This window comes from Schistocerca gregaria, chromosome 3, assembly GCF_023897955.1.
Source record: "Schistocerca gregaria isolate iqSchGreg1 chromosome 3, iqSchGreg1.2, whole genome shotgun sequence".
NCBI classification, from domain to species: Eukaryota; Metazoa; Arthropoda; class Insecta; order Orthoptera; family Acrididae; genus Schistocerca; species Schistocerca gregaria.
In genome coordinates, this window is record NC_064922.1 from 915,905,197 (window position 1) to 915,926,109 (window position 20,913).

The 20,913-nt window shown below is 44.7% G+C and overlaps 1 protein-coding gene across 4 annotated transcripts in view; it reads left to right on the forward strand.

Annotated features, from left to right (window-relative positions):
• Nucleotides 1–970: 970 nt before the first annotated feature.
• The window catches only part of LOC126355498 (cuticle protein 65-like), a 336,678-nt gene continuing 316,735 nt past the window's right edge, over nt 971–20,913 (forward strand). For 3 of the 4 annotated variants that reach the window (XM_050005825.1, XM_050005824.1, XM_050005826.1), the window contains exon 1: nt 977–1,024. In XM_050005825.1, the coding sequence (XP_049861782.1) occupies nt 1,010–1,024 (15 nt within the window). In that variant the 5' untranslated portion in view covers nt 977–1,009. Of the gene's footprint in view, nt 1,025–8,208; nt 8,670–20,913 lie in introns of those variants that run through there. The other variant, XM_050005828.1, reaches the window with a different exon arrangement.

Consider the following 20,913-nt stretch of genomic DNA (forward strand, 5'->3'; position numbering starts at 1 on the left):
CAGTCCCTGAGCGGAGAAAATCTCCGACCCATCCGGGAATCGAACCCTGGCCTCTTAGCGTGACAGACGTTCGCACTGACCACTCAGTTATCGGGGCGGACCTGGTTGGGTAACAGAGTTACAGTACCAGCACACAAACTGTGGAAGTTGCGTGCAGTTGTACCTGGCCGTTGAGCTACATGACATTTTTCTCTCACTCAGCACCACGTTAGTCAAATGACAGCAGGTGCCCGAGACAATCCGTCTCCATCTAGAAGATGATATGAGGACTTCACGAAACCTTTGCCCGAATGAGCAGCTAAAACTTTGCGCAATTTCCCAAAGTTCAGTACAGAATAGCACTCGACATAGTGATACAGTTCATTTCAAAATGAATGGTTCAAATGGCTCTGAGCACTATGGGACTTAACATGTGAGGTCTTCAGTCACCTAGAACTTAGAACTACTTAAACCTAAATAAAATAAGGACATCAGACACATCAATGCCCACGGCAGGGTTGGAACCTGCGACTGTAGGGGTCGCGCGGTTCCAGACTGAAGCGCCTAGAACTGCTCGGCCTGTTCATTTCAAACTACAAAGTCCGTCTTTCATCAACATCCATGCAATGCACGCAAACCACTGATGGTGCTAGGAAAGCGGCCCACCGTCTTCGCTGCTGGGAACTCTATAAGACTGGCAGCTAGCCCCAAGGTTGTGCGGGGTGCCCGCGGAAGAAACAAGCGCGCTGCGGGACAATACGGAGCCAGTGGCTGTGGAATTCGCTGTTACTTGACCGCGTGGCTTTTAACGCGCGCAGTAAAAAGCGGCGGTCGGCTGGACCGGGAACCGCCCCTGCAGCGTGCGTGCGCTCGTGCGTCTGAGGCGCGTGGCGTAGGCTCGCGAAGCGACGCCCAGCCCCGCCGGAAGGCCGCCGCAGACTTTCACGGCGTCGCTCGCTAGTATATAAAGCTCGCGCCGCCGACGTCGAGGCACAGTTCATAGAAGCTGATCACCACCACCACATCTGCCATGAAGGTCCTGCTGGTGAGTTGGCGCAGCTCGCACATCAGCCGCTGCTGCGCAACAGACGATGATGCGTCTTCTATTGGCCCCTGTACTCTGGTATAAATTTGTTCACTTCCGACGTTTAGGATCTAATCCTTCGATGCTTTCGCTAAACGTACTGTATGCTGGCAGCCGCAACAGCACTCTAATCTCCGCGGTTATAGAAAATCTCCTTGATGTCTCTGTCTGCTACAAAAATCACTTGAAAAGCCCGAAGTTCTAGGTAGAAATTTCTGTAGTCCGCAGCCCGTGGTCTTGCGGTAGTGTTCTGGCTTCCCGCGCACAGGAGATGACACGGTGTTGTGTCCCTTTCATCATCATTTCATTGTTGTTGACCCGCAAGTCGCCGAAGTGGCGTCTGCTACAAAGAACTTGCAGTTTCGCCGGCCTAACACCCCGTATGGGGTCCCCCGGCTAACAATGCCGTACGATCATTTCATTTCTACAGAGCCTCTAAACATATAAAAATATGTTATTAATATTAACTAGGACCATATTTAAGATAATGCTTTGGAATGGATAAAATTTTCCTGGCCGGGAAACTTACCATGACGTAAAACTTCCTGGCAGATTAAAACTGTGTGCCCCCAGGCTGTGGCTAAGCCATGTCTCCGCAGTATCCTTTCTTTCAGGAGTGCTAGATCTGCAAGGTTCGCAGGAGAGCTTTTGTGAAGTTTGGAAGGTAGGAGATGAGGTACTGGCAGAACTAAAGCTGTGAGGGCTAGCACGGTAGCTCAGCGTGTTCCGTCAGAGGGCTAGCTGCCCTCTGTAATTAAAAAACGTCTGCCTAGAGCAGTACCACGAACGAAAACGAACGGAATGAGATTAAAAGAAAAAGAAAGAAAAAAATGTTGGTAGAGCACTTTGCCCGCGGAAGGCAAAGGTCCCGAGTTCGAGTCTCCGTCGGGCACACAGTTTTAATCTGCCAGGAAGTTTTGTATCAGCGCACACTCTGCTGCAGAGTGAAAATCTCATTCTACCATGACGTATCTTGAAATCTACTGAATTTAATGAAATACATGTAAAAAAAGGCTTCCGCTTCTGTTGTCACACTCAATAAAAGTCTTCTGTGTTTGAGGCCGCATTGTCGTCTCTAAAATTCCGGCGTTTCTCCGACTGTTGCAAGGCGCCATATCAGGGAGTATTGCTAGTGATACACCCTCAGCACGGTGCCTTGCAACAGTCGTCGAAACGTCGGAATTTTACAGATGACAATGCAGCCTCAAACACAGAAAAATTTCATTAATGAAAAACATTTTTAATGTTTATTACTAAAATACCTCGCTCGGCAACGTACCTCTCCCAAGCATTTCGTTTGATATGCGTAAGATTCGGAAAATAGAGATTTTTGTAGTTTTATCGGTACTTAACTCGTAACAACTACGAAGTTTCAGGTGTCTGTCTCATACAAAATTCAGATAAAAATAATAAAATGGTATAGATCTCTTTATTTTTCTCCGCTCTACCTCCTGTCGACTACTTTTATCAACATTGTAAGACATGTGAAAGGAAACCTTACACAAATCTCCTGGCAAACACAATGCTATGCCCAACAGCAAACTGGTAACACGATGGGAGCAGACAATGTCATGCTCCTATTGTTGTACTGCGGTTGGAAGTACACCAGCGCACTAGCTGTCAGGTGCCAACTTTAAGCCTTCGACGGCTGTACCTTTTATCGTACTACAGTAAAAGACAGTGTTGTCCACTAAGCTTGATATTACCACGCAGCCATTATCTTATAGCCGTAAACTGGAAACATCTGATTCAAATGTGATACTGTTTACCGGTGTTTTAAGTTCATGTTGTTCACAGTTACAGAAAATTCTTTCAGGTCGTTACCCATTTGTCTGTCATGGTGACACTACTAATGTTACATCCGCACATCTGCTAAACTCGCTGCAAGTCACGATCAAGAGGACGGCGGAGGGTTCTTCGTACCTTTTTTGTCCCCTTCCCTTTATTATGTGAGTTACATGAGTACCATACATCTACACACACACACACACACACACACACACACACACACACACACACACGCACACACACACAAACACCACATTCCGCTTTTTAATTTACTTTAACGAGTTACGTAGCTGTCTTGAAAACTCATTTTCTAAAATCTTTTCAGCGGTGATTCCCCACAATAAAATTAATTTCCTAACACGATTACCTGTTTGATGCCTTGAACAGGTGTGCATGAATGCTATACTCATTGGAACCTCCAATTGCAAAACCAACAGCATGCCTCTGGATTACGCCTCGTCCTAGAGCTTCTCCTGAAATGGACTGACCTGTCCAATGTTCCGATATGAACCCAATGGACCGACTTTGGGATGGGCTGGAATGTCCACTTCGCTCCAGATCCCATCGTTCAACATCAGTCCCTTCACTGATTTCTGGTCCTCAAGAAGACCTCAACAGATCTTAGGTACCTCATTCGAAATGTCCGCATTAGCGTTCAGGGCATCACACAGATGACGGGTGAACACACCCCATTTTCATGTCCAATAGGTGTCTGCATACTTCTGATCAGGTAGTGTACATTATTTTAAATGGTTTACCTGTAGGTCAAGAAAACGACAAACGTAAGGCGAAACGACATAGTCTGTAATGTCCCATTTGTTCTCCCTAGTAAATCGCGGGTCTGTTGCAAAACCTAGTTATTACTTGGTTGCATGACACAAGGATAAGGATTTTTGTAAAAGCAACACGGATACGGGATGTCACGAGTGGGTATTCTCGGCTAAACGCGCGTTTCTACTCACAGTAATGAGACTGTTCGAGTTATTATGCTACAACTTGCTCTGTTCTCTTGCGTAATGCACAAAACAAATGTCACTGAGTTCACTTGAGACTGGAACACCGCAGGGTTCCGATACACTGACAGCGCCAACCGCAGACGCGTTTCTTGCCTATTGTCAAGCGATGTGGTGAATAAGAGCGCACCGCAGAGGAAAGTAATCGAATGCCACGACCATGACTGTTTAAATAACGGAACTAATTCATGGTACAGCGATCAGCAGCGAAAAATAGGATAACAGTTTCTTAGTTTGATCCCCAACAAAGCACTGGCGAAATTCCATGGTACTTACACTTTGTTCAATGAACGGCGTATTGTACGTAGTTGGAACTTAAATTGTGCCAACACTGCTGTGGAGACGGTATGCAATGGAATCTACTATTGTCACTGATAGCACACGTTGTTGAGATATCTTCCTTACCTCCGAGCAAATGGCCTCGCTCCTCCCACGCCACTGGCGTGCACACAATCTAGGGAAACACAATCACTAGTGAGCGAGCGGTCTAACGTAACGGCGTCACTGTGTTTTCGAAACAGGAACAATGGAGTTGGATCAAGATTAAATGTGCACGTCAGTGTCATCAAGGTCTTCAAGAGGCGTGCGGGGAATCGGCATTGCAGAACACAACAGTGGCACGTTGGGTAAAAGCCGCTAAGGAAGACTGTCAAACTGTGGCAGACATGCATTGGGCAGGTCGTCCTAGCGCCTCTGAAGAAGAAGTGCATGCTGTTGCCGCGTTAGTGGACAGTGTTCGACGCCATACGATTTGTGAATTCACCCACGAAACCGGATTAGCGCATACGACTGTGCTTCGCGTCCTGAAAGAACGCCTGGACATGCGAAAACTTGCATCACTATGTGTTCCGCATGACTTGACGGAAATGCAGAAATGGATGCGTTGCGACGCTGCTCAGACGCACTTGGAGCGCTATGAGCGCGAAGGAGAGGCTTTCTTTACCGTATCGTAACAATGGATGAAACATGCGCCACATCGTACGAGCCAAAACTCAAACGCCAATCCAACGAAATGGCATCATTATGGGTCGCCGCGAAAGTCGAAAGTGCGTCAGAGCCCCAGTATGGTGAAAGTAATGGTGATTCTCGCGTACGACTGTGATGGTGTTATCCTCACGCATGACGTTCCTCCATGGCAGACCGTTGATGCACAGTATTATTGTTTGTTTTTGGAGCATCAACTGCGACCAGCTTTGCGAAAGCAGCAGGGACACTTTCTCCGCAGCCCACCCATCACTTTGCACTTCAGTGTGAGGCCCATACAGCGCAAGCTGTGTCTGTTCACTTCGGTCGATGGGACTGGGAAGCACTGGCTCAAATGGTTCAGATGGCTCTGAGCACTATGGGACTTAACATCTGAGGTCATCAGTGTCCTAGAACTTAGAACTACTTAAACCTAACTAACCTAAGGACATCACACACATCCATGCCCGAGGCAGGATTCGAACCTGCGACAGTAACGATCGCGCGGTTCCAGACTGAAGCGCCTAGAACCGCTCAGCCACTTAGGCCGGGGAAACACTGTAACATCCACAATACTCCCCAGACTTAAGTTCTTGCCACTTTGATTTGATTCTGAAGATGAAGAAACCACTTCGTGGCATTCCCTTCAGAACTGTTCCAGAGATTCGACAGGCAGTAGACCACTCCACTCGCACCATCAACAGAACAGGCTCTGCTAATGGTATACTACGCATTCCACATCGCTGGAAACTAACTGGTTCCACACAGCGCTGGTGACTACTATGAAGGACAGTAACAGGTGCAAACTTGAAACTCTTTTGTATCAGTTGTGAATAAATAGTTGCCACTATTTATGTTCCAACCCTCGTATTAAGAAATACGACACTTCACAATGGCAGAGAGTGATTTCGAAACTCTTTATGTGATTTCTGTTCACTGGCCACCAGTCCCCTAGAAATTAGAACTACTTAAACCTAACTAACCTAAGGACATCACACACATCTATGCCCCAGGTGCGATTCGAACCTGCAACCGTAGCGGTCGCGCGGTTCCAGACTGTAGCGCCGAGAACCGCTCGGCCACTCCAGCCGGCTGTTATTTATATGTTGTTGTTATGGTCTTCAACCCAGAGAGAGGTTTGATGCAGCTCTCGATGCTACCCTGTCCTGTGCAAGGTTCTTCATCTCTGAGTAATTACTGCAACCTACACCCTTCTGTATGTGCTTAGTGTTTTCATCCTTTGATCTCCCTCTACGATTTTTACCCTCCACGCTTCCCTTCAACACTAGGCTGGTGATCCCGTGATGCCTCAGAACGTGTCCTAACAACAGATCCTTTCTTCTAGTCAAGTCTTGCAATAAATTCCTCTTCTCCCCAATTCTGTTCAGTAGCATCACATTAGTTACGTGATCTACCCATCTAATATTCAGCATTCTTCTGTAGCACCACATTTCGAAAGCTTCTATTCTCTTCTTGTCTAAACTATTTGTCGTCCATGTTTCACTTCCATAAATGGCTACCGTCCATGTCGTTCTCAGTGGAGACAAATCTTCCGAAGTAAGAGTGATTTCAGGTGTGCTTCAGGGGAGTGTCGTAGGGCTGTTGCTAATCACAATATATATAAATGATCTTGTGGATAACATCGGAAGTTCACTGAGGCTTTTTGCGCATGATGCTGTAAATCGAGAGGTTGTACTGAAATGCAGGACGATCTGAAACGAAATGACGCATGATGCATCCAATGGCAGTTGAATCTGAATGTAGACAAGTGTAATGTTCTGCGAATACATAGAAAGAAAGATCCAATGTCATTTAGCTACAGTACAACAGGTCAGCAACAGGAAGCAGTTAATTCCATATATTATGTGGGAGTAGGCATTAGGAGTGATTTAAATGGAACGACCATATAAAATTAATCGTCGGAATAGCAGATGCCAGACTGAGATTCATTGGAAGAATCCTAAGGAAATGCAGTCCGAAAACAAAGGAAGTAGGTTACAGTACACTTGTTCGTCCACTGCTTGAATATTGCTTACCGGTGTGGAATTTGTAACAGATATGGTTGATAGAAGAGATGGAGAAGATCCAACGGAGAGCAGCGCGCTTCGTTACAGGATCATTTAGTAACCGTAAAAGCGTCATGGAGTTGATAGATAGACTCCAGTGGAAGACTCTGCAAGAGAGATGCTCCGTAGGTCGGTACGGGCTTTTGTTGAAGTTTCGAGAACATACCTTCACCGAGGAGTCAAGCTGTACATTGCTCCCTCCTATATAGATACAAATACTTCCAAAGCGATTTCCTGACACTTAGATCTGTACTCGATGTTAACAAATTTCTCTTCTTCAGAAACGCTTTCCTTGACATTACCAGTCTACATTTTATATACTCTCTACTTCGACCATCATCAGTTGTTTCGCTCCCCAAATAGCAAAACTCGTGTACTACTTTAAGTGTCTCATTTCCTAAACTAATTACCTCAGCATCGCCTGATTTAATGCTACTACAACCCATTATCCTCTTTTCTTTGTTGATGTTCATCTTGTATCTTGCATTCGAGGCACTGTCCATTTCGTTCAACTGCTCTTCCAAGTCGTTGTGAATAACACTGGTCTATCGAAGCGTCCCCTCAGAAAAATTAGTGAATTCCTGTGCTGATAAACCTTTTTTAAACAGCTGAGCCGAACTGAACGCACTCAGACATTTCTCTCTTTACTCATTCTGATGAACACTAATCTGACACACAATATTTTTAGCTCAACGCAATCTGACTTTCAATAATCCCTACAAAAGAATGGCACTGAGTAAAAATAACCTATACCGTTCATGAATCACTTACCTCACAAAAATGTTCGTTACTCGAACTACTGCAATACAGCGAGCGCCAATATTGCCAGCTAAATAAAGATTCTAACTACTGCAGGCACTAACTACTGATAGGTGTAGTTAGCAAATGAAAGATTTTGATAGAAAATAAACAATGTATTTACCTTAATAGTATATCAGTTATGATACTCAGTATTACAAATTTGCTCTTTCTGATGGACACAAGCCCAGATCGTACGCTCTCAAAATTCTGCCATCGCTCTCCCCTCATCCAGCACTGCTAGCGGCTGACCTCCAACTGCACAACGCTACGCGCTGTCAACAGCCAGCTGCCCAACACTACAATGGCGAATATTACAACAATGCCAACCAGCCACAGACTGCAGACAGTGCAGCCAGTGATTTTCATACAGAGCGCTACGTGGCGTTACCAACATAAAAACCTAAACAGCCTACTTACACCATTACCTTATCCTTTGGCTATCGCACTGGTAACTTGCGACCAGTCAGCGACGCAGCAGCGCCTCAGCCCCTCACAGCTCTATGTGGTTCTGCAGGTTCTGAGCGCCGTGCTGGCGGCCGCCGCGGCCAAGCCGGGCTACCTGGGCGCGGCCCACGGGCTGGTGGCGGCGGCGCCGGCGCTGGCCTACGGCGGCGTGCACCCCGGCTACGCGGCCTACGGTCCCGCCCCCGTAGCGGTGGGCCCCGGCGGCTACCTGCTGGACACTCCCGCCGTGGCTGCCGCCCGCGGCGCCCACCTGGCCGCCGTCGCCCAGACCCGCGCCCGCGACGCCGCCGTCGCCCACCTCGCCTACGCCGCCGCCCCCGCGCTCGGCCTGGGCTACGGTCACGGGCTCGCCTACGGCCACGGCCTCGGCTACGGCTACGGTCACGGCTACCACGGCTAACTTCCGGCGCCACTCAGCTCCGTCCCAGCCCACCACCGTCGAAACAACATGTTGATGCATATTTTTGTACAAAAATAATTTATAAATATAGTTCAGCAATGGAAACCAGACTACTTTCATTATTTAAAACATACACAGCATGCAAATCCCTGAAGACCTACCGTACCTTAGAAAATTTTAAACAGAATTTTCAAGTGAAGTTTTCAGCAAATTGTACACCAGTTTCTTCCCAAAAATATTAAATATGCAGCCCTAGGACTGCATTGTGTCTCAGTAATATGTCTACTGACGTTGTAGAACCACCACATTTGCAACATGAATTTCTATGAAACATTTTTGTGTGACACAGGTGAACATACACTACTGGCCACGAAGATGATGTGCTATAGACGCGAAATTTAACTGACAGGAAGAAGATACTGCGCTATGCAAATGATTAGTTTTTCGGAGCATTCACACAAGGTTAGCGCCGGTGGCGACACCTACAACTTGCGTACACTAGGAAAGTTTCCAATCGATTTCTCATACAAAAACAGCAGTTGACCGGCGTTGCTTGGTGAAGAGTTGTTGTGATACCTCGTGTAAGGAGGAGAAATCCGTACCATCACGTTTCCGACTTTGATAAAGGTCGGATTGTAGCCTATCGCGATTGCGGTTTATCAAAATCTCCAACTGTGTGTGAAATCTCATGGGACTTAACAGCTAAGGTCATCAGTCGCTAAGCTTACACACTACGTAACCTAAATTATCCTAAGGACAAACACACACTCCCATGCCCGAGGAAGGACTCGAACCTCGGCCAGGACCAGCAGTACACTCCCTGACTGCAACGCCTCAGACCGCTCGGCTAAGCCCGCGTGCCAGCGGTTTATCGTGTCGCGACATTGCTGCTCGCGTTGGTCGAGATCCAATGACTGTTAGCAGAACATGGAAACGGTGGGTTCAGGAGGGTAACACGGAACGCCGTACTGGATCCCAATGGCCTCGTATCGCTAGCTGTCGAGATGACAGGCATCTTATCCGCATGGCTGTAACGGATCGTGCAGCCAGGTCTCGATCCCTGAGTCAACAGAGGGGGACGTTTGCAAGACAACAACCATCTGCACGAACAGATCGACGACGTTTGCAGCAGCATGAACTATGAGCTCGGAAACCATCGCTACGGTTACCCTTGTCGCTGCATCACAGACAGGAGCGCCTGCGATGGTGTACTCTACGACAAACCTCGGTGCACGAACAGCAGAACGTCTTATTTTTCGGATGAATCCAGGTTTTGTTTACAGCATCATGATGAGCGCATCCGTGTTTGGCGCGGTCAACGCACATTGGAAGCGTGTATTCGTCATCGCCATACTGGCGTATCACCCGGCGTGATGCTATGGGGTGCCATTGGTTACACGTCTCGGTCACTTCTTGTTCGCAATGACGGAACTTTGAACAGTGGAGATTACATTTCAGATGTGTTACGACCCGTGGCTCTATCCTTCATTCGATACCTGCGAAACCCTACATTTCAGCAGGATAATGCACGACCGCATATTGCAAGTCCTGTACGGGCCTTTTTGGATACAGAAAATGTTCGACTACTGCCCTTGCCAGCACATTCTCCAGATCTCTCAACAATTGAAAACGTCTGGTCAATGGTGGCCGAGCAACTGGCTCGTTACAATACGCCATTCACTAACCTTGATGAATCGTGGTATAGTGTTTAAGCTGCATGGGCAGCTGTACCTGTACACGCCATCCAAGCTGTGTTTGACTCAACGCCCAGGCGTATCAAGGGCGCTATTACGGCCAGAGGTGGTTGTTGTGGGCACTGGTTTCTCAGGATCTATGCACCCAAATTGCGTGAAAATGTAATCAGATGTCAGTTCCAGTATAATATATTTGTTCAATGGATACCCGTGTATCATCTGGATTTCTTCTTGGTTTAGCAATTTCAATGGCCAGTAGTGTATTAAGAACAGATACTGTGTAACCAGTTGTTTGTCGTTTGTTTTGTTTTAGAGAGCAAAAACAGCTCGGGTCATAAGAGGTCTTGTCAGAACTGTAGAACACGAAGACAAGGGGAGAAGTTAAAAACGATTACACGTTAATCCCAAACGATGTAAAAGAAGACAGCTAAAATCACGGATGTGTAAAAGGTCTATAAAACATGCCATAGAGTTACGGAGGTCCTGAATTAAAAATTAAATGGCCTTCGCCTTATTGCTACGACGGATAAAGAGTAAAACGCAGTCTACAGCTTGCGCATCGTTCCCTAAGATGGCCGATAACGCAGACGGCAAACGAGAACGTAAGGGTTTAAAGAAAGCGTATTCTGCCAGCAAATGGCTGACCGTCAAAGGTTGAGCGCAATGAGTACAAAGTGGTGAGCAGTGAGCAGTGTTCCGGAAGTCGATACCGAAAAACGTCGGTGCCCATGACAAAGGCACACCAGACGCCAGGGTCTGTCCGAGAGCTATCGACGTACATGTGGATACAGTCGCGAAGTTCCGTAGAAACATCCAGAAAAGGAAGGCGATAGAACCAGGCTGGAGTAGTGTCCTTACGAAGCGAATGAAGGCCATGGTGAACACGGACCGCTGCACGATGCGAAGGTGATGAAGCGTTCATGATCTTCCGGAAAGGGGCAGGGAGTATGAAGTTAACTATGTAATGAACTTTGACTTGTAGACTTAACTTGTGCAAGACTAGAATGTGTTTTCCATCAAATGTGAACCCGAAAAACTAATAAACAATCACTGAAATTAGTCAGACTACCGTTCCAAGTTGCATCTCTGGAATTGCCTCACTCCTCAGGTGAGAGATCAGCGCGTATGACTATCAGGCAGTGGGCCGGGGTTCGATTCCTGACAAGGTGTTGGGTTTCTCTTATCATCATTTCATCGTGACTGACACGCAAGTCACCCAATGTGAAGTTAACTGGAAAGACGCAACTCAGTGGTCGAACTTATCAAGATGAGAAATCCCTGCCATCAATTCCATATTATCATTTCATCACGTCGTGTTACCGTAACGTTAAAAACGTTAAGAATAATAGCTGTTACATGCGTCACAAAATTCCAATAAGCCCGTTTCTTCGAAACACACAATACAGAAAATTGCGACCAGATCCCATGCGATAACCTGGTGTTAGTAAACTGGACAAGCCAAGTGGTTGTTTGGTTCAAATGGCTCTGAGTACTATGGGACTTAACTTCTGAGGTCATCAGTCCCCTAGAAGTTAGAACTACCTAAACCTAACTAACCTAAGGACATCACACACATCCATGCCCGTGGCAGGAGTCGAACCTACGACCGTAGCGGTCGCGCGGTTCCAGACTGTAGCGCCTAGAACCGCTTGGCCACCCCGGCCGGCGTGGTCTTTTGCAAGGAGAAAAGACGTTCTCTGATACAGTAAGTTTGTGTACTCAAAATGTGATAAATGTATATTATAATTTTTCAGAACAATCGTACAGAAATGGTAGTCCCACGCGGGCAAATGCAAGACATTCGTACAAGTGTTCTTTAAGCTTCCAAACTACACGACCATTTGGCGAGGCACAAAACTAAAGCTACTAAATGTTTCCCTTTGTTTTTAAGAGAGAGAGAGAGAGATAGAGAGAGAGAGAGAGAGAGAGAGAGAGAGAGAAAGTGAGAGACTAATGTTCCAAACCATTAATACTCATGTATGGAATAATTAAAAGTGGATACTGATACCCACGTGTAACGTGCTTTCGAACGGATCACAAATTAATATTGAAGTCCGAACGAACACATTATATTAGAACTTATTCCGAATAAGCATGACTTGAAATGCTGGAATGTAACTAGAACACGAATGAAATACGTATACGAAGCCTACAGTATGCCATCATACCCAGTTATACCAAGCAGTGTACTCAGACACTGGAACCGTAATCTGTATTGACACAATGCAAGAAATAGCCTCAGAATCAAATATATCACGTGAACGCCGGCTCCAGCGTGAGTTTCCTGTTTCAGAGCATGTTGCTTCAATGTTCTTTTTTCTGTGGCCTCCACTGTGTGTTATGTTTTTCCCAAAACTGTCATGTAATATATTTAGTCACATACTATCCTCATCCCCTTGCTCAAAGTAGTCTTAGGCTTACGCTGCTTCATAGCTGCAGACAGTATTCAGTGCTTCCAATGACTGAACTATTTAGTGCCCTTCCTCCTCCCTTTTATTTTATTACAGTAAGAGCTTTTCACTTTCTGCAGAGCTGATAGTTTCCAAGGTGGCTATAACGAGATAGGAGGTTGCTTAAGTGAACACGGAGGGGCGTCATGAAGTTGTAAAGCAGTAGGTTGAGTTTCAGCGCACGTAGCCGAGAAACAGCGATCTAAGGTACAGTATTGTTCGTATAAGGGAATAATGGTTTTAGAAAGAAATCTATTCCTGCTGCTGTCTTTCAGAGATACTGGAACGTGAGAACCGCTGCTGCCTTGACAGCCTCACTAAGGAAGAACGTTCTACTTAAACTTTTTGAACAGAGGCCGACGTTGTTTTCTGAGGAGCGTGCGATTTTTAGTGCGTATCTACGTATACGCTCTCCTTTCTGTGAGCTTCGGAATTATACAAGATTATTACCGGACAGGACACACAACGCATGCTACTACTGTCCAGCAAGATTGCTGCCATGGCAGGAACAGCCATATTGCAGAGCGCTCAGTTACAGAAAACTTGTTGCTGAGTCGTGGAAAACACTTCTGCTGGTCTTATCGAGGAGAGAACACTTAACGTTGGAAGGTTAAGGACTTGCTGCCAGACGAAACTTTCTGCAATAAAGATGGATGACATGACTTAAGCACTGAGTATAGAGGACAAGCTGAACTGAGAATCTGCAGCCACTGTCTTCCGCATTCACGCTACATGAGTGTGGTAAGTATGGGCTGACAATGCAATCACGATTCGGTAGGGATGCATTCACGCTACATGAGTATGTAAGTATGGGCTGACAATGCAATCATGATTCGGTAGGGATGTGATGTCATTACCTACCTTTAGAAACCAATTGCGCAGGTTTAACGTCTCGCAGCTCCAATGGTTCAAATGGCTCTGAGCACTATTGGGCTTAACATCTGAGGTCATCAGTCCCCTAAACATAGAACTACTTAAACCTAACTAACCTAAGGATATCACACACATCCATGGCCGAGGCAGGATTCGAACCTGCTACCGTAGCAGCAGCGCTGTTCCGGACTGAAGCGCCTACAACCGCTCGGGGACAGCGGACGGCGTCTCGCAGCCAGCTGTTTGCTTTTATCATGCATTTTAGTGACTTTACTGCTCTTTGTACTTATTTTTTTCGTAATCTTCGTTTAACTTTTTCAACTCTTGAAGTCATTGTTTGTATATGCAGTTTATTTTAAAAATCATGTTTTTATCGTACTCATCCACCTGTGCCAAGGTTAGATGTTTCATTCGTACTCCATTTGTAAGTAGGCTGTTTAGATTTTTTTATTGGTAACGCCGCCGCCACGTAGCGCTCAGTATGGAAATCACTGGCTGTGCCGTGTGCAGTTTGTGGCTGGTTTGCATTGTTGTCTGTTGGGCAGTTGGCTGTTAGCGGCGCGTTGCGTTGCGCAGTTGGAGGTGAGCCGCCAGCAGTGATGGACGTGGGGAGAGAGATGGCGGAGTTTTGCAATTTGTAAGAATTGGTATCATGAACTGACATATATATTATGATTATTAAGTTAAATACATTGTTTTTTCTCTACTAAAATATTTCATTTGCTAACTGTGCCAATCAGTAGTTAGTGACTTCCGTAGTTTGAATCTTTTAGTTAGCTGGCAGTAGTGGCGCTTGCTGTATTGCAGTAGTTCGAGTAACGAAGATTTTTGTGAGGTAAGTGATTTGTGAAACATATAGGTTAATGTTAGTCAGGGCCATTCTCTTGTAGGGATTACTGAGTCAGATTGCGTTGCGCTAAAAAAATAAAAAATAAAAAATGTATGTCAGTTTAAGCACAGTCTTGTATAAATTGTTGTAAGGGGAAGTTTCACATTGTCCAGTTATTAAACGTTCATTCAATCAGTGAGTAATTGCATGTTGACGTTTTACGATAAAAAATCTGATTGGTATAGTGACAACTTGTTTCTGTTATAGACAGGTGATCCTTCCTTTTAATAATAAATGTGCGTGTTGCAGAAACCTTATTTTCATGCTTGATTTGACAACCGCTGTTGTTTTATCAGTAAGACCTTTCCATTTATGAGACGCTATCATTTCCCTAAAATTAATTTGCATAATCTCATAGGGTACTTCTGTTCTCTGCAGGTCATCAGATATCAGGCTATAGTATCGTGGAGCTATGCTAAACAGCACCCTGCCACCCAACAATTGGCTCCCACAAGTCAGAATTCCTGAAATGGAGAAGATATGAAGGATTTATTTCAATAGTGGTACAAGTCCATTTTTGCTCATTTTGAGAGAAATGAGCGCTGAAAAATCTACAGTTGCGGTACCAGAAATATTCAAGCATATGGCTTCTTCCTAGAGATGAACCTTTTTTTCTGTTTGTTTGGATCATTAATTTCAGAAGCATTGTAGGCAGAAAAGTGGAGGTAATAGACTTGTAGCACTATTGAAATAAGCCCTTCATATGTTAGGGTATGTTGCTGGCCAAACGAGCCAGCTACACGAAGTTTTCAGAAAATACATAACTCAGACTGCATGCACGCAATATGAAACAGAGTGGCGCGCTCTGCACCGACGTGTTTCGCCCTTAATTTTCGTCCTACACATAAGAATATAAGACGTTCTTATATGGATAGAAGTATCGCAGTGCAGTACTTCCCTGCAGTGAGCTGCGTTCAAGACGAGCTGATGGCTTAAGTGAAATATCTACTTATTTTTTGCCTTGGTACTAAGTGTTTGTGGCCGCTAAATACTTATGTTGGGCACTATCACTCCTCATTACTCACCTGTGTGTAGTTGCTATTGCTATTATAGACAGTGTTGCAAAAATCACTGGGAGGGTTGTCCCATTTTAAAGACGTGCCGTATATGACGTATGACACCCGAATGCGGCGGCTTAATGCCGTGTATGGCACGAGTGTATGTACTGACAGGGTACTTGAGCAGTCTGTCGTAGCCAAGTGAGTAGTGTACATGGGGCCATCACGATGCTATCTGGCCTGCGTTGAATGCTGGAAAATAATCAGTCGCAAATTATAGTGTCTATGTTAGATCCTCCTGGCGGATAAATCGCCCCACAGGATGACCACTGTTACGCTTCTTTCCCTAACAGTACTAATTTGTTTTGCATTGTATGTTAACCGGAGGCCTAGAAACGACGGAGAGGCTCCGTCCCCGCCGTAGCTGCAGTGGACCACAGCCCCACGACGACTACCGCAGTCCACTTCACTCCTCCGCCGCCGCACACTGAACCACTCCTCCAGGGTTGTGCAGTTCGGCAGTCCGGTGGGCACCCTCCCCCCCCCCCCCCCCTCCACCTCCCCCCCAGGGAGCGTCTCACACCAGACGAGTGTAACGTCTATTGTTTGGTAGAGTAATGGTAGTGTATGCATACGTGGAGAATTTGTTTGCGCAGCAATCGCCGACATAGTGTAGCTGAGGCGGAATAAGGGAACCAGCACGCATTCGCCGAGGCAGATGGAAAACCGCCTAAAAACCATCCACAGACTGGCCGGTTCACCGAACCTCGACACAAGTCAGCCGGGAGGATTCACGCCGGGGACCAGGCGCTCCTTCTCAATCCGGAAAGCTGTGCGTTGGACCGAATGGCTAACCGGGCGGGCAACAGTACTAATAGTATAGTCATGGAAAAAGCCAAGTATAACACTACCAGTTACTACTAAATTAGCAATACACCGATAACGTTAATCCTGTGAATGGGTTTTAATTTGACCATGTTTGTGCGTATAATTGTTACGGTATAAAAATATTTTCCTTTCTGTAAAGATTTCTAGTGAAAGGCAGCAGTAGCAGAACAAATAGGAATCGAACGGAAGTTCTATTAGTAATAAAGTAAACTGTAACTGCAAGAAAGAAACGGTCGCTTTTAATTAGGCAAAGTTGTGCAAAATTCTAGAACGGTTCATAAAGTTAGCTATTGGAACTGACTGTCTTATGTTTTGCAAGCAGAGATGATGCAGTACGGCAATTTATCAAGCAACGCGATAGTTTGGTATGATCAACAAAGAAGGAGTACTGATTGTTTTTGGAACAACTGGCTCTCAATAACACTTTCTATCTGTGCATTAAAGCAGAAACCTAATGCTTATTACATGTAAATAATTACTAATGGTGGAGCAATATTAACTTGGACAAGAAGTTTTTTATCAGCTTAATTATTGGAAAATGTTGTCACTGACATTGTTTCTCAGGTAGGCTAGTTACATTCTCTACTCTGATTATTATTTGTACTCTCAAGGAGCATTAACTTCCTTATACTATTTATCTCATATGGAACACATGGTACGTGGATCAGGTATAGTTTGCATACTGTAGCCAGTTGCTTATTTTAACACACAAATGTTAGAGATCTGGCAACTGCATTTCATTTATGCTGTAGCAGTAACATGAAAATCGAATCTGGCCCAACACTTAGTATGTGGACCTAGAAACTAAACTATCATGGCCGAAACTTTTGACACAACACATGATATTATAAAAGCTGTTGCTTCCAGAGCTCCACAATAACTAATCCTTATGCCGGCCCTGCAAATTCTACAGCCAGTAACTACTATGAATCATCACGGTTCTTGTAGGCAGCTGTCATACAGTAATAAGATTTCTATAACAATAATCTTTAAGCTGAATACTTTAAATACGTTCTTGGCAATTGCAACTTGTTGAAACTTTAACTATCTTTTTAAGAAAAATACGTGAAGTACCTCCAAACTTGGGCTCACTAAATAATTATGAAATTTACTACTTCACAAAGATTTTTAACTGTAGTGAAAGTTTACTGAAATGACTTTTCAGCTCAATAAAACAGTGAACTCGAACATTTCGTAGTATTTTGGGTAGAACCCTTTCTAGGTAAAGGACTAAAGTACCGAATCTGCACCTAAATCTTAAAAAAGACAAACTTATTGTTGAAAAAGAAACTGCGCAACTGGTTCTTGCAATTACACAGTACTTAACTGATTGTTTGAGATGAAGGTGATGGCAGTGTCGATCTCCTGTGGCTATTTTTTTTAAAGGAGGTGAAATTATCCATTGCTCTAGCTGTGTAAAAACGTTTGAAAATTTTCTTCTTAGAGCCGGATTTTCGTAGTAAAGAGGTAGCCAAAGGATGTCATAAACAATAAGCCAAATTACTTTCATATCCGAGGCTATATTACATAATCTTGCTGGTCTTTTTGCCTCGTTCAGCTGACACAATGCGAACACTTTGCCTGCAGTCACCGATTAACTCGTGCCACATAGGAGCCTTGCTGTTCTACCAACATATCCGTCTTTTCTATTCCGTACAAGCTATTTTCATTGTGGAGGGAGTTCGCTTCAAGTTTTACATGATTACAAACCTTCTTTAGCTGTGCATGAACCACTGTTGCAAGTAAAGTTGTAACATTTCCATTGTTTTACAGAACATTATTTTCAAAATTACATCCATATATAATTACGATAACATAACTTGACATAAATGATGAATTAACCATTTACATAGATGCTGTATCAAAGAGCTATGTGATATAGAAGTCACATTAAGTAAACATAGTAAGAGAAGTTAGATGGGACAGATATAGGTAATACTGATAATAGTGTTACACCATCAGAGACGTACAGCGCGCTCGGCCCTCTACTCAGAGTCAGATCGCGGACGATTTAAATATGAGGGCGACAGAAACCCATTTCTACCACGATTGTAAAAGAGACAAGTGCACAATGCTCGCGGTTCAGCAGCCAGAGAGCAATTCTTGTTCATGTGTATTCCCATGACTTTTGGCCACATAGTATAGATAGGGTGTAACGCCTACAAATGCAGATATTTTTACATGTGGTACCGTTATTATGTTGGTTGTTTTTTCTCTGAGTCGATCAGCCTTCTCACAAGCACTTCGCATACTTCACGATATGATGTTTTCTGCGTGGCTGTACCTGAGCCGCAAAGTGAGCGGCGCCTCGCAGTATAGACCAACCTTTTCGCGTCAATGCACTCACACTTTAACACCTAACCTGCTGCCCAGGGGAAAATAAGCATTAATGGCATGCTCTTACCACATGTACTTTGAGATGCTAACAAACCTAGAAACATATGACTTGTAATAGCTATATTTATTAGTCTCCTAATGAAGCAAAAACTGATGTGAAGTTGTTCAGTACACCATCCTCACTGACCAGTAGAAATATCTGCACTTATGCCTATTAAGCCTTTTGTGTGCATGTTGTGTGTGTGTGTAAGAATGGCTTGAAGGTACGGAAAATAGGCATGGTCAGCTTAAAAAATTCAGAAGAGACACTATTACCATGTCAAAATATAGTAGAAACATGTTCAGATGGACGTGAATAAGGGAAAAACAGATCATAGTGAGTTTCCTCACATTAGGAACATAGGTGTTGGCCTCTGGGCAGACAGTTCTACGAGGGCTAAGACCTATGCACAAAGAGAAAAAGTAAACATTTTAGTACTTTGACGGGACAGGGTTACAAATCATACAACACTAAACACTTTACAAAATTTAGTACATCAGTTAACTTTCTGCTGATCATTAGTATTGCAGTCAAATATTCGCTGGCGCGAGCTGCAACCATATGATGCTACAGGGCTCCACATTGTGGCGTGTAACAGTGGGGTGTGTAACATATCTACGTCGGTGCATGAGAAGCAGTGTACAGTAATCGAGTCACTAACCGCACAAAGAGGTGCTTCCAGTTTAAATCCATCGAAGAATGAAAGCTGTGTATGGGGAAGATATTATCTACATCAATAATTTGACAGGTGATGAAAGCTGGGTTCACCATTTTGGCACCGAAAACCATGGAGTATTAATGGAGTTCTGCCACAAAGGGTCACTGACGCCAAAAAAGTTAAAGATCAAGCCATCAGCAGGCTAAGTCATGCTCGTAGAATTCTGGCATGTTCAAGGCGTGGTGCATTCGGAATTCGTGCCTTAGGGCACTACTGTAAACTCTGTAACATACTGCGAGGCCCTCAGAATACTAGAAGCACGAATTCGAAAATTTCGTTGACACATGGAGCGCCCTCTCCTTCAGAAAGACAGTGCCAGACCTTGCAGGAGCGCTGCGACACCTTCCTTGGGTTCACTGTCATCGATCATCCTCCATACAATTCCGACTCAGACCATTCGATCTTCATCCGTTTATGGACAAAACTTAAGGAAGACCTTCGAGGACTTCACTTTGATAATGATAAATGAATGTCGTGTGACTATGGCCTCCCGTCGGGTAGACCGTTCGCTGGGTGCAAGTCTTTCGATTTGACGCCACTTCGGCGATTTGTGCGTCGATGGGGATGAAATGACGATGATATTTACAACACAACACCCTTTCCTTAAGTGTATAAAATCTCCGACCCTGCCGGGAATAGAACCCGAACCGTTAGGACTGACAGTCTGTCGCGCTGACCACTCAACTACCGGGGCCGGACACTTCGAGACTGACGAAACACCGTAGACAGATGTGAGGGTGTGGCTCCATTAACAATGTCATTCTGTGTGTCCGTCGGTTGCGAAAGCTAGAAATTCTGTGTGTGTGTTTGTGTGTTTTATTTATTGTGCCTGTCTACCGGCGCTTTCCCGCTTGGTAAGTCTTGGAATCTTTGTTTTTAATATATTTTTCCCATGTGGAAGTTTCTTTATATATACCAGGTGAACCAGAACTGCCCTGACAAACTTTCAGAGGTAGTAGCATCGACAAAAACAGGAAAAAAATGCCAAGCAAACATGGGCTCTAAAACGCATATCGAACGAACTGTGAGCCGTTATTCGTCTTCGCAAATGTGAGATATGTATCTTCTTATGAAAGCTCTTTGCTTTCCTTATTTTAATAGGTGGGAGTGAGAAACAAAAGGTTGTAAGAAAGGAAAAAACAAAATAATGCGCGGCAAACATGGGCTCTAAAGCGCAAACCATTAGCGGCAGTTTTTGTGTATCATACTAGCGATGACGAACAAGTGCCCATTGCTCTTAAGGTATGCTCTTTAGAGCCCTTTTTTACTAGGCTTTCTTTCATGTTGTGGTCTATACCATCTCCTCCCAAATTATGGAAAGTAAGATTTTACAGGGAAGACAGGTTTCATAGAATCGAAGATGAAAGTGCTAATAGCTCTTAATTTACGAATATTAAACGCCACGTTTACTAGCCTTTTCTCTTGTTTTGGCCTGTACCAACAGCTCTGAAAGTTTACCGGTGAAGT